Raw genomic sequence first — 19,897 nt, forward strand, 5'->3', positions numbered from 1 at the left:
ATATTATTTAAATTGTCCCCATTTTATATATCTAAAGCAGCTGTCACTGATGACTTAAAAACCTGCTCAAGGTTACAGCAGAAGAGGCAGCTGGAACCCAAGTAGTGTAAGACCCTACCAAGTTCATTGTTCTGAACTAACATATCCAGAATAGGGTTTAACACATTGCTTCACTCAATAAATATGAATTGGCTGGGTGCTTAATGGGCTTCTCAGATGGCGCTAGTGGTAAAGAATCCACCTACCAATGGAGGAGACCAAAGAGATGTGGATTGGATCCCTGGGTTGGGAAGAACCCCTGGAGGAAGGCACGGCAGGCAACCCACTCCAGTATCCTTGCCTGGAGAATCCCATGGACAGAGGACCCTGGTGGGCTACAGTTCATGGGGTCGCAAAGAGTCAGACACAACTGAAATGACTTAGCATGCACGCACAGATGCTTAATAGATTTCCTTTTTTCTAGGAGTTATAAAAATCAGCTTTTAAGAAATAAGGCACATACTAATCCTTTTCCTTTCCTTATTCTTCTTTTACCTAGAGAATATAGTCCCTACACTATGTTGTCGGAGAAGGCAATGGCACCCCACTCCAGTACTCTTGCCTGGAAAATCCCACGGATGGAGGAGCCTGGTAGGCTGCAGTCCATGGGGTCGCTAAGAGTCGGGCACGACTGAGCGACTTCACTTTCACTTTTCACTTTCATGCATTGGAGAAGGAAATGGCAACCCATTCCAGTGTTCTTGCCTGGAGGGCTGCCGTCTATGGGGTCGCACAGAATCGGACACGACTGGAGCGACTTAGCAGCAGCACACTATGTTGTCCTTATTTTCATATACATCGTTTATGTAGCATCTTCTGATTTGTTTCTAATTAGTTAAAGTATGAAACTAAGAAAATCTGCAGACAAATGATGTCTTGCTGTTCTTGTTTTAAAATTCCATTTCCTTGGAGGACCTAGATCTAAGAAGGAAGATTCACATAAGTGTTGGACAGGACAAAAAGGAGAGCAGTTTAAAAAAAAAGTCACTCTCTAGAGTAACTTATAAAGAAGAGGCAATGCAAAATTGGAGCATACCTCAGGTAGCATTCTTTCTGCTAAGTTCTATTAATAAAAGATTCTATTAGCAACTGTATATAACTTTAGTTATCTAATTTGATTTTCATGAAAGACTTGAGTTGGTAGTTAAAAAGTGCTCTGCCCATTTTTACAAATAAGGAAAACAGTCAAAATGTTAACGAATTTGCCTAAATTCTTATAGTTAGCAAGCCTTATCATTTCCAAAAGCAGGAGGGGAACATTAAAAATCAAAGCCTATAGCTCCAAGGCTCTTCACAGAAGACAGCCAGAAGTAGATTCGAGAAACAGAATTACTATTTCAGTGCATTACTACAACTTAACAGACATAGTCCCTAAGAATATCTAATACAGAGAGGATGATCAAGGGCAGGATTAGGATCCAATTTCCTTTTGCTCTAAAGCAGAGGTTCTCCAAGTGTGGTCCGTGGAATCTTTAAAGGGGGCTGGTACTTGTGTTAGCTGCTCAGTTGTGTCAGACTCTGTGTGACCCCCATGGACTGTGGCCTGCCAGGCTCCTTTGTCCATGTCCATGAAATTCTTCAGGCAAGAACACTGGAGTGGGTTGCCATTCCCTTCTCCAGGGGATCTTCCCAACCTAGGGATCAAACCCAGGTCTCCTGCATAGAAGACAGATTCTTTATCGTCTGAGCCACCAGGGGGGAGTTCTTAAGGTCAAAAGTATTTTTACAGTAATACTAAAAACATATTTGCCTTTTTAGCTTTTCTCTCATGAGTATAAAGTGGAGTTTTTCAGATTATATTTCACATTATATTGCAATAGACTGAAGTATAAAAGATACGAAAGCTGGCTGTCTTCTACTGAGATAGACATTAGAGAGATTTGCAAATATGAAAATAATGCTACTCTTCTCACTGTATTTTTTGAAAACAGTTTTCATTTATTTGCAACCCTTGTTATCTTTAAGTAAATTACTGTAAAAATTAAAGAATTTTTTAATACTGAGACCAAAAAGGTTGAAAGCCATTGGTCTAAAAAGCTATGTTCAACCAATCCTGAAATCTAAAATCTGGTCTTCTAAACTCACTTCCAAATTTACTCACCAAGATAAGTGAGCTATGTAAATGGAAAGTTCCTGAGTTTCACGCTATTAAAAACTCTAACAACAGAAACATTTAAAAAATCTTTGTGGGGGGCGGTCCTAAGATGGCGGAGGAATAGGACGTGAAGACCACTTTCTCCCTCACAAATTCCTCAAAAGAACATTTCAACACTGAGCAAACTCCACAAAACAACTTCTGTAGGCTAGCAGAGGACATCAGGCAACCAGAAAAGCAGACCATTGTCTTCAAAAACAGTATTGTAAATTAAAATAAAGGGAAAAAATAAATAAAAAATAAAAAAATAAAAATCTTTGTGTCTCTACCTACCCTCATCACACTCATATCCCCCAAAAAGTGCTGCATTAAGTCATTTCTTCATTGTACATTTCTAAATCAACACTATACTTTATACCTAAATTACATACAAGTTTCTATAATACCACATCACCTCAAAATAAACTGAACAGGAATGTTAGCCCACATAATTCAAAAGGTCAGACTTTGTCACATGGTGACAAATAATGACCTCACTAACATAAAGATATTCTGTAAGGCTCAGCTAATCATTCACTCTTCCAACCACCTCCTAACTTCAACAGAAGGGAAGTTAAAAAAGCATTTTAGGAAAAGAATCATGTAAAATACACATTTAGATATTTAGAAGGTCACATTCCTATGGCTATTAGAAAAATAAAACTTCCACTCCTTAAAAAAAAAAAAAATCACACATTTTTAAATTACCAAATAATGTATTGCTTTTATATGTTTTATATATTTATGTTTTTATATGAAGTACAAATTTCACAAAATCATCTACTTTTATCCATGATTCACTGAGAATGTTACCATACTTGGCATAAGATAAATATGAATTTGTTTTTGATGTTTAAAAAAAGGAAAACTGTGTAGGCAACTTTCTAGCCTCGCTCTCCAATAAACATCTGAACTAGATAACTGAATGTGTTATCTTGTCATTCCATAACTTGTGATACAATAATAGCTTCACTTTTTTTTTTTAAACTAACACTTCATTAAAGCTTTCCTAAGACAAATTCTACTGGATAGTGGCCAACTTTCCTCAGCAACACTGGCATTAAAAATGCCAGCACCTTCCAATCTTCTGGTAGTTGTTCTTTGGGGAAGAAAGGGCTGATTAGGGGGGAAAACACTCTTACAAAGTGGTCACTTAGTTTTAAAGATAACAGAAAATATCCCCCAGAAGGATCTTCCTAAGAATGAGTCATGTATCAGTTGATCTCAAATTTTTAAAACTATCAGAAAAGCCTTCTTGTGATTTTTGAGGAAAAAAAAAAAGTTAATCCTCTATACCACATTACTTGCTAAATGGAAAATTAGAAACTGCTCACATTCCAATACTAAGAGGGAGGGCGCATAAACAACCAGTCAATTAACAAGCACACTTAATTTACTTTATAAGATCTATAGTAGAGGCTAGGGTGTTAAGAGTTCAATCAAAACATTCAGAAGAAAATTTGCACCTGACTAACCCCCATAGCTATAATGTTGGTATTTTCCACAAGTTTTTCTCCCTAGCATTTTCTAGTCTACTAATTCTACTTATTTAGGAAATCTTTACATATTAGAAACAAGAAAAGTAAGGAACTAAATTAGATGAACACAACTGAAGAACAAAGATGGTAAAAGGTACCTTTTTACAAAAGTAACCAAAAAAGGTTACCTATAAGGACACAGAAAAATATTTTAAAATGACAATTCCTAAGTATCTCCTTTAGGTGAAATTAAATGGATTCCAGTTAAAGATTCTCGACAATAAGGGCCTAGATCCTCTCTTCTTTGCTTCGTTATTGCTTACTACCTATTCAGTCAGTCACAATCTCAAAAGCTAAGAGGTAACATATTCTATATTTAATTAACAACTGTGGGAAAATGCTAACTACATACAAGTTTGGCTCTGGTTAATCAAGGGTTTACAGCATGTCCACTTGGTGAAAGGGAGCCTCACTCAAGTTCAAATCTTTTTCCTTCATATAGACATTAAGGAGAGTGAGAAGTGGAATGGTGAGAAAACCAACCTTAGTTTTCGCTCGGAAGAAAGGAATTAACAAGAATGTGAGATATACATTAGAATGTGTATATATGTGCCTAGCACACAGTAGGCATTCAACAAATGTAAAGAAAGAAAGTGAAAGCAACCCTGTCGGACTCTTTGCAACCCCACAGACTGCAGTCTGCCAGACTCCTCTGTCCACGGAATTCTCCAGACCAGAATACTGGAGTGGGTTGCTGTTTCCTTCTCCAGGGGATCTTCCCAACCTAGGGAATGAACCCAGACCTCCCGCATTGCAGGCAGGTTCTTTACCATTTGAGCCACCAGGAATGTTAACTTTCTCCCAAATTATGAGCAGCAAATATAGACACTATATATAAAATTGCTGGCTATACACCAATGACCTACTTTCCTCAATCACAGTCACAATAAGAGATTAAATAACTTTTATGGGGTAATGTCGGGGCAAGATGGTAAAATAACTTCTAAGAAAATATTCTTAATTTCAAATAATTACCCTACAAACAGAACTGCCCACTAGGCAATTCTTATGTGAAGAGTATCATGACAGAGCAAATAGTTCTGTGAAAAGTCTATCTTTTTGTACATGTATAAGAACTGTTGAATGAAAATTCATCACTGGGGCCAATACGTCTTTCTCCTTTTAGGCATGAAAGGGTTTTGTGTCCTGACCCCATTTCTTTATCGCCACATCTCCAGAGACCACATAACAACATCCTGGTTTTCTTTCTACCTCTCGGCCACTCCTCTGTTGGAGTGGGTAGCCGGATGGCTGGCTGCCTCCCTGCCTCTCTCTCTCACACACACCCATCAGTCTCTCTCACTCACTCACACACACACAGTACAGCCATTAAGCACTGAACTCTTTAGGCCCAAGTATACTTCTTCTTACTATACTGCAGACTCATGTGTGACCCCACAGACTGTAGCCCACCAGGGTCCTCTGTCCACAGGATTCTCCAGGCAAGAATACTGGAGTGGGCTGTGCCATGCTCTTCTCCAGGGGATCTCCTCCACCCAGGGATCAAACCTACGTCTCCTGCATTGGGAGGCAGTCTCATACATAAAGCAACTACTTAGGTGTCTCAGTAATGAAGTTAGGCTTCATTCCTCAGGAAGGAGAAAAAAAAAATGTCAAACTCTTCACCAAGAGAATGCACTGTCTTTGTAGATAGGCCTAAGGATTAGACTTTTTACAAACAGATTTTCAAACTTACTGTGGTTCTGAACAGGCACCGAGAACTGAAACCATCTGCACCCAGAGTTTACAGTCCACATTAACATCACATTCAGCTGTCTTCAACAACACACTTTACTATTCCAGGAAACTCTTGCCCAAGCAGATAAGAAATGCAAGTAACTTCATTGTTCATTCCAGGAACTTCACCAAAACCCAGTATAAAACATCAGACTGTTCAACTTTTCAATAAATAGTAGCAAATGATTGTTTGCTTTCCAAGATTCTGGAAAAAAAATCTCACCTCAAAATCCTTGCTTTACTATGTCTATCAATCCTAAACTATAACATCATGACCTCTACTAATTCTAATCAAGCTCCTACACTGAAATACCTGCATTAAAAATTTCAAATCTTCAATAAATATTCCAACTTCGTTCTCCTTCCTAACTCTGCTGTTCTTTTCACCCATACACACACCCCTCTTGTCCCAGCAGATTCTACCAACTCAGGAAAGGTGGTGTCCTCCTTTACTATCACAAGCAACAAACTCACCAGGTTACTTTGGGTAGTATTTTCTAGGAACCAACATTCCACAGCACAACCAGATAGTTTCTCAAATGTCTGTTAAAATTCGGTTCAGCAAGGCTAGTTTCAAGTACTATGAGGAAAACATGAATAGCTATACAAAATGGTGTAAGAAATCAGCACCCTGTATTTAGCAACACAAGCTGACACTACTGGTTCCAGTCTCTTAATGAGTTAAAACTAATTTCTAAATAAAATGAAATAAAGAGATTACTGACATCAAAGGGGCCATAAAACGAGTGAAGGGTTCTAAGGAAGATAGACGATAAATCACAGAGAGGTTTAATAATCTAAATAGGAATCAAAGGAGAAATAGGACGGGGTAAAAACTAAACATATGAATAATCCACAATGATAAACATCTGGAAGAAAAAATACTGCTAAATATATAACAGTATAACAGTGAAAAGAAACTTTCAGAGTCTTCATTTCTGTAAAACTTTTAAACGTGATTCAGAATTAAGATACAATGAAATGCTTAATGTATTTTCTAGAAAGTCGAAACTTCATATCCACCAAGAGTAACTGTATAAAGATTTCTTCTACTATAAATCATTTAAAGTACCAATAAGGTTACAAGCATGCTTACACAGGCATGAAAGAAAAGGTTAAGCATTTAAAATGACTCAATAATTGGGAGGAACTGAAGAATTCAAACTTTTAAGATCTAAGTGTAAAAAAGGAAATCACAAGTACTGGAAGAAAATATGGATGAATTCCTTCACAACCTTGGAATGGTGAAGACTTTTCTAACTATATTTCAAAATCCAGAAACACTAAAAAACTACCATATAAAAAAGGAAAAATCTGCATGAAAAAAATCAGAGAATCTATACATAAACACTTGCAATCCATATCACAAAAAGGGCTAATCTCCCTACAGGGAACTAGATTCCATATGGAATCTAGAAAGATGGTACTGGTGACTTTATTTGCAAGGCATCAATGGAGAAACAAATACAGAGAACAGACTTATGGACACTGTGAGAAGGAAGGAGAGGATGAGATGTATGGAGCGAATAACATGGAAACTTACATTACCGTGTGTAAAATAGATAGCCAATGGGAATTCAATGTATGTCTCAGGGAATTCAAACAGGGGCTCTGTATCAACCTAGAGGAGGGGGATGGGGAGGGAAATGGGAGGGAGGTTCAAGAGGGAGGGCTATATGTGTACCTATGGCTGATTCATGTTGATGTCCGACAGAAAACAAACTTCTGTAAAGCAATTATCCTTCAATTAAAAATAAATTTAATTTTTTTTTAAGTGCTAATACCCTTATAGAGAACTCCTGAAATTAACAAGAAAAAGGCCAACAATCAAACAGAATAAAGAACATGAACATTAACAGAAAGGAAAAATAAGTTAAATACCCATTAGACATATTAAAAAAATGATGTCATTCATGATGAGACAAACACCACAGTGTGAGTTATACCAGTTCTTAAAAAAAAGTTTTTAGATACATCTAACAGAATTACAGAAACACCTATCTGTACTTTTTAATAAATGTTTTATAAGAGTTTTAGATTTACAGAAAATTTTCAAAGATAGTATGGAGTCTCCCTACACCACAAACTTAGCTTCTGCCATTAAGATCTTGTATTACCATGGTTTGTCACAATTAATGAATCAAAACTGACATATTATAATTAACTAAAGTCTTTACTTAGATTTTATTAGTTTTTATCTAATGTTCTTTTGCTGTTCCAGGATCCCATGCAGCATACCACATTATAGTATAATCACCTTCTCAGGCTACTTTAGGCAGTGACAGTTTCTCAGACTTTCCCAGTTTTGGTGACCCTGACAGTTTTCAAGAGTCCTGTTCAGTTATTTTGTGGAATACCCCTCAATTGAGATTTGTCTGATGCTTTCCTCATGATTAGCCTGGGTTATAATTTGGGGGAGGAAGACCACAGAGGTGAAGTGCTATTCTCAACACACTATATTATTAATGTAATTTATGACTGCTGAAGTTAACTCTCTCACCCTATTCAGGCTGCTATAACAGAGTACTTTAGACTAGGTGGCTTATAAACCACAGAAATTTATTTTCTCACAGTTCTACAGGCTGGGAGGTCCAAGACCAAGGCTGCTGCATAGTTAGCATTTGGTGAGAGCCCACTTTCTAGCTCACAGACTGCTGTCTTCTCATTGTGTCTTCACGGAACAAGGGATCTCGTAGATTTCTTACCACTAATTCCATTCATGAGGGCTCCACCCTCATGGCATAAGCATCTCCTAGGGGTCCCACCTCCAAATACCATTACACTGGGGATTAGGATTCAACATAGGAATTTTAGAGAAATACTTGCTCTTAGACTATGTTGCTATTGTTATTGTTCAGTCACTAAGTCTTGCAAGTCTCACTAAGTCTTTGCAACCCCATGGACTGCAGCACCTCAGGCTTCCCAGTCTTTCACTATCTCCCGGACTTTGCTCAACTCATGTCCATTGAGTCGGTGATGCCATCCAGCTATTTCATCCTCTGTCGCCCTCTTCTGTTCTCAGTCTTTCTCAAGATCAGGGTCTTTCCAATGAGTTAGTTCTTTGCAACAGGTGGCCAAAGTATTCGAGCGTCAGCATCATTCTTCGAAAGACTATTCAGGACTGATTTCCTTTAGGACTGACTGGTTTGATCTCCTTTCTGTCCAAGGGGCTCTCAAGAGTCTTCTCCAACATCACAGTTCAAAAGCATCAGTTCTTCAGTGCTAAGCCTTCTTTATGGTCCAACTCTCACATCTATACACAACTATTGGAAAAACTGTAGCTTTGACTATACGGACCCTTGTTGGCAAAGTGATATTTCAGCATTTTAATATGCCATCTAGCTTTATCATAGCTTTCCAAGGAGAAAGCATCTTTCAAATTTATGGCTGCAGTCACCATCCACAGTTATTGTGGGAGTCCAAGAAAATCTGCTACTGTTTCCACTTTTCCCCAACTACTTGTCATGAAGTAATAGGACTGAATGCCATGATGTTAGTTTGTTGAATGCTCTTGGATTATAAATTATCCATTTGCTTATGAAAACAGTAAGCATATGTTATTCATTGGGCAAAATAATGGCAGAAAATAGGAAACAACACAAAGATCCCCACAGAACTGAGTGACCATATAACCAATAGAAGTACAACCACCATTAAAAATAAAGGAAGATCTTTATACATGAAAAAAGCCTCCAAACTAAAATATATATTTATTTACATTTGCAAAAAAACACTTGAAAAATAAGCAGGATACTAAAAGAAATGTTTGCCTATAAAAGGTGTATGAGGAAAAACAAGAAGAAAGCAAAACAGGAAACAAAAATTTTGTGTGTCTCTATATACTTCTAGGTTTATAATCACACTGGGTGCATGCTAAGTAAGACACTTCAGTTGTGTCTGACTCTGTACCACCCTACCAACTGCAGCCTGCCAGGCTCCTGTGTCCATGGGGATACTCCAGGCAAGAATCCTAAAGTGGGTTGTGGTGCCCTCCCCTCCAAGGGATCTTCCCAACACAGGGACAGAAATTGCATCTGTTAGGTCCAACCTGCCATTGGCAAGCAGGTTTTTTACCACAAGCACCACCTGGGAAGCCCCATAATCACATTACTTATTCCAAAAAAATTTAATTTTAATATTGAAAATAATTTTTAATGCCTGCAACTGTAAAAAAAAAATTTTGAAGGGTTCAAATAGAATGAGGAAGGGAGAGGATCATTTCTGAAGAGTAAGTATATTATGAGATAAGACAGCTCCCACTTAGGGACAATTATGTACCAAAAATTCATTGCAAGCTTTAATAAAAAAAAAAAATGCTCAAATGTACTATACCTGCTGCTGCTGCTGCTAAGTCGCTTCAGTCGTGTCTGACTCTGTGCTACCCCATAGACGGCAGCCCACCAGGCTCCCCCATCCCTGGGACTCTCCAGGCAAGAACACTGGAGTGGGTTGCCATTTCCTTCTCCACTACACCTGCTAAAAATTACCCTATTCTCAAAACGTAACTGTATTACTATTAGACAAATAATTATAGTGCTGTAAAATCACCTTTGTTATTAGCATGAAGATAAAGTCTAAACTACAAAATCAGCTGTATAAGCACAATATTTGTGTTATTGACTTGTAAGCTGATACTTAAGGTTAATTAAAAGTATCTATTATTTCTACAAGCTATAAATTTACTACTTTTTTAAATTTCCCCAAGAAAATGATGAAACCAATTTCTAACATACAGGAACATATTCTCATTGGAAGATAAAAATGGCAGGGGTCTGCAAATAAAAACCCACATCCAAGTGCACCTAAGAGCCAGTAAAATAATATTCATGTCTCTGAGGTGAACCAAAGCAGAGAACAAGGGCACAGGGAGCTCTTTTCAAGTAGGAAAGCAATCCTCTAAGGCCTCCATCACAAAAAGCTGCCTATTCAACACTCAGAAGTAGCTCATTTGCAGCTGTTCACAAAACTTTCCCAAAACTCACAGTAGAAAAGATTATATTATGGCTAAAAATGTTCCACTGGTGAATAAAATCCAAACTCCTTGCTGGTGTATCTCCCTCTCTGATCTCATCTTCTACCACTATGCCCACAAGCAACCCCTATTTCTCTATTCCTATTATACTACAAGTGGTTGATAGAGAATATATTCTTTTAAAATAATGCTTAGTCTTTATTCATACCTCCTTTTTTATCTGAGAATGCTTCCCTTTTCTGTATGTAGAGCTAATTATCTTTAGCATCTCCTCTGAGAAATCTACCTAATACCCTTGGCTAAAAGTCATTCCTTCATTCTCCTCAGGTTAACTATTTAAGTCCACCTTTAGTGAGAGCATAAAATGGATAAAATCTATCGTAAGTTACGTAAGTTTTACTGAGATGCTCTTTACATGGCATAATCTGGACTAAGTAAATAGAAGTCTATCCTGATTCCTAATACAACTATTATTAGATGTGTTGACCTATTTAGGGTTAAAATTTTATAGCAGAGAAGACCAGTTTTGAAAAAAAAATGGAGACAACTATATCTTTTTTTTTTTTTTGGCCTGTCATTTACAAAAGTAGAACACATATATAATATCAAAATTATTGGGAGAAAATATTCAGTATCTTGCCATACCAGGCAGGAAGATATAACATGGTGAAAAGTTAAAATAAACTGGCATTAGTACAAGAATACATGGATCACCAAAACATAAGATCACCAAAATGAATTCTCTGACTTTAGAAAAGAAAAAAAGCTTTATATGTAGTAATTTGATACAAAGAAAATATGACAAAATAACAACTCTAGTCAAAGCTATGATTTTTCCAGTAGTCATGTATGGATGTGAGAGTTGGACTATAAAGAAAGCTGAGCACCGAAGAATAGATGCTTTTGAACTGTGGTGTTGGAGAAGACTCGAGAGTCCCTTGGACTGCAAGAAGATCCAACCAGTCCATCTTAAAGGAGATCAGTCCTGGGTGTTCATTGGAAGGACTGATGCTGAAGCTGAAGCTCCAATACTTTGGCCACCTGATGCGAAGAGCTGACTCATCTGAAAAGACCCTGATGCTGGGAAAGATTGAGGGCAGGAGAAGGGGATGACGACAGAGGATGAGATGGCTGGATGGCATCACTGACTCTATGGACATGAGACTGAGTAAAGTCTGGGAGTTGGTGATGGACAGGGAGGCCTGGTGTGCTGCAGTCCATTCCGTCACAAAAAGTAGGATACGACTGAGCGACTGAACTGAACAACAACAACAACAAAGCTGTAAGGATTTAGGGAATGCTAATAGACTCCTCCCCAGCAGTTTGAGGGGACAATACAGAGAGAAGGAAAAAAACAACAAAAGCCAACATCCTAGCAATGAAAGAAATTCAAATAAAATGGTTACCTTTCTATAAGCAAATTATCAGAAGCAAATATTTTTAAATATTAGTGTCACTGAAAATAGATGCGTAATTATTGGCGGCACTGGTACAACAGGCATTACCAGAAAAGGCTCACAGGCTTCAAGTGGGAAGTCCACGTCTGTATATCTACTCATCCTAAGGAAATGTAAAATGGGGCTGGTGCGTCACATGCTGGAGTCTGTCCTTGCACAATTTAAAAGTGAAAATTTTAAAGTGATAATTTAATAATTATCAACCACTATGAAATGTTTAAATTATTTTGATTAATTGATGATTAACCACTAAAAATTATAGCCATAAGAATTAGTATTAGCATAAAAACTTACATTATAAAAAGGATCCTGAGCAAAAATATTTAACTCCAAATATGAAAAAAGACAAAAGGACTATTTGAAGATGATAACCACTGTAAGGAATTTAAAGTCTATTTTTTACATTATTTTATGTTCTTATATTTAAAAGATTTTCAAAACATAATAATTGAGACTATAAAGGCAGGAAACAGTAAGACACTGGAAAGAAACTAAAATTATTGAACAAGATGAGCATAGACTGGGGTGGTTCCAATGCTTTGGTAGTCTACGTCAGCAGACTAAAACCTAAGCCAGACGCAATACACTTGTATCTGAGAAAATTAAACTTAAGAACAACCAACCAACTAGGCTTCCTAAATAAGGCAATCACTTAAGCTCTAGCCAGTCAAGTTAATTTCCTTTCTTTGCTTCCATGTCTTCTCTATAAAAACCTCCACCCTCCTCCTACTGGTGGAGTACTCCTAACCACTTGCGGCTTGGTACTGCCTGATTCAAATCAAGGTATGCTCAAATAAAGTTGAAAAATTTTAATGTGCCTCAATTTACTGGTTTTTGTTTGGCTGGGTTTTTTTTTTTTTTTTTTTTTCTGGCTGCACTGCATGGCAAGCAGGATCTTAGTTCCCCAACCGAGGATCAAAGCCATGCCCACTGCAGTGTAGTCTTAAACCACTGGACCATCAGGGAAGTCCCCTCAGTTTACCTTTTAACCAAACAAACTAAAAAGCAAGATGAAAACATTTACTAAAGTAAATAAAATAACTGGAACAGAAGACTTTTGTACATCAACCTAAGAAAACCTTCCCCCAAACACAATTAAACTAGGAAATATAAAACAGAATAAAAAGGAAAAAAATAAGATGGAATGATGAAAGTTTTTAACCATTTTGTCTTTACTTTAACTTATATGAGTGGTTCCTCCCCTTGACACTACACTAATGACTCTAAAATTCAAGAATTACTTGAAATATTCTTTAAAAACCCAAACCCAGAGTATCCCAATTCAACTGCTCTAGGACAGAGCTTGAAATTTTACACACACACATTCAGGCTTCTAGTTTTGTTGTTTTTAATCAACAAGCATGCTTCTGAAGTTCAGGTAAAGGCCACTGACCTACAAATAAGAGAATAAAAACACAGTAAGCAGCAAAAATCTAAGCCGATTTTATGACGATGGAAAAACGCAAAACTAGTTTCTTTTTTTGATGGGTAAGTTGTATTAACTGTTATTCTATTTTGACTTCAGAAAATCTGAGTCACACATAAAACTCATTAAGAAGGAAAGCATATATACATTGTCTAGACTATTAAGATGTCAAATAAATGGTATAGCACAGAGAAACAGGGCAGATGGTTACAAGAAAAATTTGGCTGGCCCTAAGGAAAAGCTTATCAATGTGCTCATCAGGAAGATTATGACAGTTTTATTCCTAACGGTCATTAGATAAGAAACAACAATGAATATCTTACTTTAGTCCACTAGTCTATGCTATTCCCCTCCTGCCAATACACATAAAGGGTGCAACATACACCTATTAGTAAACTTAACTCACTAACACATTGATTCTCAAATTTGGTGGGAGGCATATTAGAAAATCCACAGGGTATATCTATGGGTTTAAAAAGCCAGAGATGATTTTGACTCAATTATCCTTGTGAATCACTTACTTAGACATTCATCAACCTGAAGCAATGGCTCTGCAAAGCAATCCTAGTATCATAACCAAGTCTTTCCCAGAGTAATAATAATAGAGTAATAAAAATAATTGCTAACTGAGTACTCACTAGGTGCAAGGTACTTCGCAAAGTCTTCTACACATACCATTTAATTTCTATAACCCTATAAAGTAGGGTCTGTCATTCCCAATTTTACAAAAGAAAATGACCCTGAAGAGTTTAACTAGCTCAAGATCATATAGTTATTAGTTATTACTGAAGTAGTCTTTATGAGGAAAAAAAAAACCTATAATCAATTCTAAACTTTACATAATAGAAATGAGTTGTAGAGTTTTTTTTCCAAAAAATTATAGCTAAAAGTTAAAATGTCAACCATTTTATAGCTTCCTGGAAAAAAAAAGGGGTCAGAGGAAAACAGAAATGTAAATATCTGGAGAAGGAATGGCAAAAATTCATGTTCACAAACTTACAGGCAAAAATTACTGAAAAATACAATGCTCTAACTTCTGTTTCTGGAGTGATAAAATGTAGGTATATATCATCTTGAAAATTTAACTGATATAAACATTTTCAGCACTTTAAGGCCATATAATAAACTGAGGAATATGAAAAAGCATAAAATCTTACAAGTTGTGAAAACTTGTTTTTTTTAAAATGTCACATCAAGATCTTATCAAGCTATAATCTGATTTCTCAAATCTTGTTTTTATAACACTATATCAAAGATATAATTTAAAACTCAATTGTAAAAACCTCAATGAAATGTCTAATTTTAAGTTGAGAATAAAAGCAATTTTTATTTAAGTACAGTAATTTCAATGAAAAGTGTATATATATATAAACTGTAAGGTTAACAGGAATGACATTAAATGCACTGTTCTGAGTGCAATTCTGTATTTTAATGAATTTAAGTCTAGTACTCTACAGCTAAACAGTTGGATTAAGGATGAAATTTTATCCAAATCTTCTTCTTGATATTAACCAATGTTTTTAGACCTTTAAAAATAGTTATTTTATTCACATGTGCTTCCCAGGTGGTAGAGTGGTAAAGAATTTGCCTGCCAACGCAGGAGAATCAGGAGGCATGGGTTAAACCTTTGGTTCAGAAGATCCCCTGGAGGAGGAAATGGCAACCAACTCCAATATTCTTGCCTGGAAAACCCCATGAACAGAGCTTGGCGGGCTATAGTCCATGGGGTGGCAAAGAGCACACACACATATTTTATTTACATATAGATATTGTATTTACATATAGATATTGTAATTGATCTAATTTGTCTAAAAGAAAAATCTTTGAAGATTACATCTCTTTTCTTCTTATTTGCATATATCTCACATGTAATTTAAAAGGCCCAATACCAAGTTATTGCCCCTCCAAACTGGCCTACTAACTGCTTCCAGATTACTCTCATAAAAACACAGCATACACAAAACACAGGCTCTTTATTTTCTACTGTATCAAAATTACTTATTTCCAGGCCATAACTAATCTGACTCTAATTTACTAATTCAGTGGTTTTCTCTAATTCCATCACTTCATTCACTCAATTAAGCAATACATAATATGGGGGAAATACCAAAATTTAAAAAGCATGGTCCCTCTGGTGCACAAAGCAGTCAAAAAGGTAAAGACTTGTAAATAATTAATTACAACACAATGTATTAAGTTCCACACAGGGTGCTAAGTCGCTTCACTTGTGTCCAACCCTTTGAGACCCTATGGACTGTACCCCACCAGGCTCCTCTGTCTTTGGGGATTCTCCAGGCAAGAATACTGGAGTGGGTTGCCACGCTCTTCTTCAGGGGATCTTCCCGACCCAGGGACTGAACCTCTGCCCTTGCTGCTACTGCTGCTAAGTCACTGCAGTCGTGTCCGACTCTGTGCGACCCCATAGACGGCAGCCCACCAGGCTCCCCCGTCCCTGGGATTCTCCAGGCAAGAACACTGGAGTGGGTTGCCATGTCCTTCTCCAATGCATGAAAGTGAAAGTGAGGATGCTCCGTTGTGTCCGACTCTTAAGTGATTCCACGGACCACAGCCTACCAGACTTCTCCTTCCATGGGATTTTCTAGGCAAGAGTACTGGAGTGGGGTGCCATCACCTTCTCCGGAACCTCTGCTCTTAAATCTCCCCTATTGGTAAGCGGGTTCTTTACCACTAGCACCACCAGGGAGGCCCCATTGAGCCCTACAGTAGACATAAATGCTATAGCAGGATCACGGTAACTCTGCCAGAATGAATCAAAGACAACTTCCAGGAAGTAACATTGTCCTCAAAAAAAGGAGAGTTTCTCTCCACATGTCACAGCACTGTAATATCTACGTGCCAGTCTCCTCATCTTTGTATTCTAGCACGGACCACAGTGGTAGTACAGGGTAGACATGTACTTCAGACATGGATGAAGAGATGAATGGATGGATTTCATTAACGATGAAACTATCACAATAAAATTTGGTACATGTTCAAATAAGGTGAACTAACTTTAACACTTTAAGAAAATTATAGTCAACTTTCGATTATCCCAATGTCATGGATCTGTAAATCTATCTCCTTACATATAGTGTTCAATATCATGTTACAGCAGAACATAGCATTATTTATAGTAGGCACCCCACCTATTAGATTTACTGATAGACGTCTACTGATTTTCCAAGTTGGCCAAAAGAGAGGAAAACAGGCTAGGAAAGGTAAGCTGCATCTCAGATATATTTAATATGTTTTTCTGGTCCATAACAGTTTCTCTTTTCAGGTCAAATATTTTGCAGATATCAAACTGACTGCCACTAAAAAATCTGGGAGCAAAACAATGACAAAGAATTCATGAATGACAGTAAAAATTCTTGGCTTAATTTTGTAAGTATCTCACAGAAATCTTTTTTTAAAAGTCAGTCTAACAGGTCCTCTCCCCAACAGTTCAAAGAAATTGCCAACACTGTAAGCTGAATGCTAGTAAATTATACTAGGTTTTCTATCGTAGGCTGATTTTACTTCATAGATACTATATAAAGCACATTTTAAGATACCATCAACCTACTGTTTATCTTCATCATTTCAAATGCAAAGTGTCATACTTCGTTTACAAAATACATTTAAAATACTTTTTCCATTTAAAAGATTAAGCAGAAACTACACATTCAAAACTCAAAGAACTGTTTTTCCTTCACCTATGTGAAAGGGGACAACTTTTAAAATAGATAAAATACTCTAAAGAGTATTTTAGAAGCTGGATTTAACTTATATGTCTTTTTTCTATAATACAGCAATATATTCATTACAATTACAATTATAAAAGCCATATAAATGTCATGTCATGATGCTCTAATTTTTATTAAGATTACAGAACAGTAATAAAGATTCAAAATGTAATGCCCTATTAATATTCAGTAATATTAGACAATAACAAAGAAAATATCAGGGCAAAAATTGTGTTTATAGAAAATTTTTTTTATATTAAGTAACATCATTATCTTCACTTTTGAATGTCTATCTCAGTAGCCATTGTTCACAATATTACAGTGTTTTAGTTAGCGCTCTTTCACCAACAGAGGAGAAAAATGCTGCTGAAAATAAGGGAAAAAACAAAGGCATTGACAGTAAATTTTCCATGCCACCTCTTTTCACCATAATCACAGGACTAAACCGGTAAATGAAAACTAAATATATCAACACTTATATACTTTTAAATTTCCTTAGTCAACACAGCTATTTTGTGCTACAAAAAAAATTAGTTTTTCTATTGGTAAAACCAATGACTTATTAGAACAAGATTGCTGGTATACAAAGCTACCACTACCACACTGAATCGCTATAATACACTGAATTAATTATTCTAATTTCATCTTTCCTTACTATTTATCTTTTTGCCTTTTCATTACTATGTATCGCTTCTCTTTTCTCCAGGTAATCAGACTCATTTGGCAAGCTGCACTATTTCAAATATCTAACACTAAAAGTGATTTTAATGGACCTGAATCCAAAGATGAGAATACACTACACATTTTATAGAACCTCCTTTTAGTAACAGGCAAATCAGAACAAGACAATTTTTTTAACAAGAATTTAATTCTCCATATATTTTTTTTACTGATTGTAAAGGTCAGGCGAAAATTTGAAAGATACAGAAATGTATTTTTATTCATCTGTAAGTCCCACTACCTAGATCTTTGTTGACTTTTTGGCAGATTTCCTTCTAGTGAGGATAAAACTTCACGTAACTAATTAGACACTAATAATTATGTAGAGGGGGAATCAGTGTATCCTCAATACAGCCTTTCAATAAATATATAAAACATTGATTATTAATGATATGACCTGTTAATTTCACAAAGAATTTAGGGAGTCTTTCAATTCAGACTGATCCCTAAACTGAAGTCCCTTTCACAATTTTTATAGTGTCAACATTTTAATGGCAACAAGCAGCAAGACGTGACTATTCTTAAAATGACTGATTAGCAACAGTGATGTCAAACACATCTCAACATGTTTTTATTTTTGCTGTTAAAAAATCAGTAATATATTTGCACAGTCATTTTAAAACAGTTTAAATTCAAAGACAAAATTCTTTGAAGTCCAACATTCAAAACCATCAGTTTTCCTGGCCCATAAGATAATTTACCAGATAAAAGGTTACTGCTTCTACATCTGGAAATCTCATCCATTAAAAAAAAAAAAAAATTCCTTAAATATAGCCACATTTTTTCTTTTGTTCCAACCCATTGTTTATGGAAGTATGCAGATATTAGGAATACAAAGACTTAAATAACTTCATTAACAAAGCAACATCAACATTTAGTAAATAAACCTACTTAATCTTATAAAAGAACAGAACAAAACCAATTAAATGCTAGCAAGTCCTTTTCTTACAGTATGGTTGAACCTGATTTCTACCTTCTAGAAGGCCCTCCTTTACTCAGGACATCAAAGATCTTAAAAATCCCATTCATTTTCTTCTGTCTAATGGTCAATACGCCTAAAATACAGTAATTCAGATTTGTTACTCTGACCTTACGTAAGAGCCTTTTAAAAGAAATCCTTCAACAAAGACTCGAGAAAGAACCAGCAAAGTTTGAGTAAACAATTGTCTAAGTCAAGCATTTCCTGATAAGTGACAGATCTAGTGGCTGACAGGGATATACTTGCTGGCCCTAGGAACAGTCAAAACTCCAAACAAAATTTGCCACTTCTGTATCTAAAACGTTAATTTGGCTAATAAGTAAAAGGTGATAATTCATGACCAGCGACGTGTCTCTGGTGGACACATTAAATATAGAGGAGCAGCGCCATAGATTTCAGCTACATGCTTTTGCCATTTTTGCAGAAGAAAAGCTAATTGTTAACGGCCATGTGACATTATAAGATCCCAGAAAGGAAAGGGTGGGAGGAAGAAAGAGGAGTTCAAGGCAGTTCAGGGTCAGAACAAGCTCAGACATCCTGTCATTAGCAAACGTTCCCCAAGCAGAAGGCATAATGCTGCTTACCCGAAAAGGAGTGGGTGAGAAGGGAAGAACGAGGGGGAAACCGCAGGAGAGTCAGTGTGGCACGGAGGGGGTGATGGGAGGGAGCAGATCTGGAGCTCTCCAGCCGAGTTGGAGAGCAAAAACCATCGGCACAAAAACCCTGAGAAAAGCAACTGCGACGCAGACGACAGTACTTGGCAGCCCCTTCATCTCCCCCTCCCCATCGGTTCCTGGGGTTTCCCACCTTCCCTCCACCTCTGCTCTGGCCAACACTCAGGGGTGTGACCCGCCAGCGGGAGGCTGCCCCGAGCTTTGTCTCGGCCGGCTCCCCACGCGAGGGCTCCTCCTCCCGCTCCCCACCCGCGCACACCTCCGGCGTCTCCAAGGAGCTGGAAACGCGGCAGCCGCCGCCTCTTCACCCACCTCCCGCGGACCCGCGCCCCTTCCTTCCCCTCGGGGCTGCGCCGCCCGCTCCCGCAGCTCCACCCCCGCCGAGGGGACCTTTGTGTCTCAGGAGACTTTCTGCTTCTTCCCCTCCTCGGCCTCGCGGGGAGACCGGCCTGCCCCCAGAGACCAAAACGGCAGCAAACACGGACGCGGCGGCGGC

General features: G+C 37.3%; 1 protein-coding gene across 1 annotated transcript in view; it reads right to left on the reverse strand.

Annotated features, from left to right (window-relative positions):
• The window catches only part of CDK17 (cyclin dependent kinase 17), a 105,746-nt gene extending 86,246 nt beyond the window's left edge, over positions 1-19,500 (reverse strand). The window contains 2 exon segments of the mRNA XM_052639738.1: positions 19,312-19,437; positions 19,440-19,500. Of these exon segments, the coding sequence (XP_052495698.1) occupies positions 19,312-19,437; positions 19,440-19,500 (187 nt within the window).
• Between the last annotated feature and the right edge of the window lie 397 nt (positions 19,501-19,897).

Source organism: Budorcas taxicolor, chromosome 5, assembly GCF_023091745.1.
Source record: "Budorcas taxicolor isolate Tak-1 chromosome 5, Takin1.1, whole genome shotgun sequence".
NCBI classification, from domain to species: domain Eukaryota; kingdom Metazoa; phylum Chordata; class Mammalia; order Artiodactyla; family Bovidae; genus Budorcas; species Budorcas taxicolor.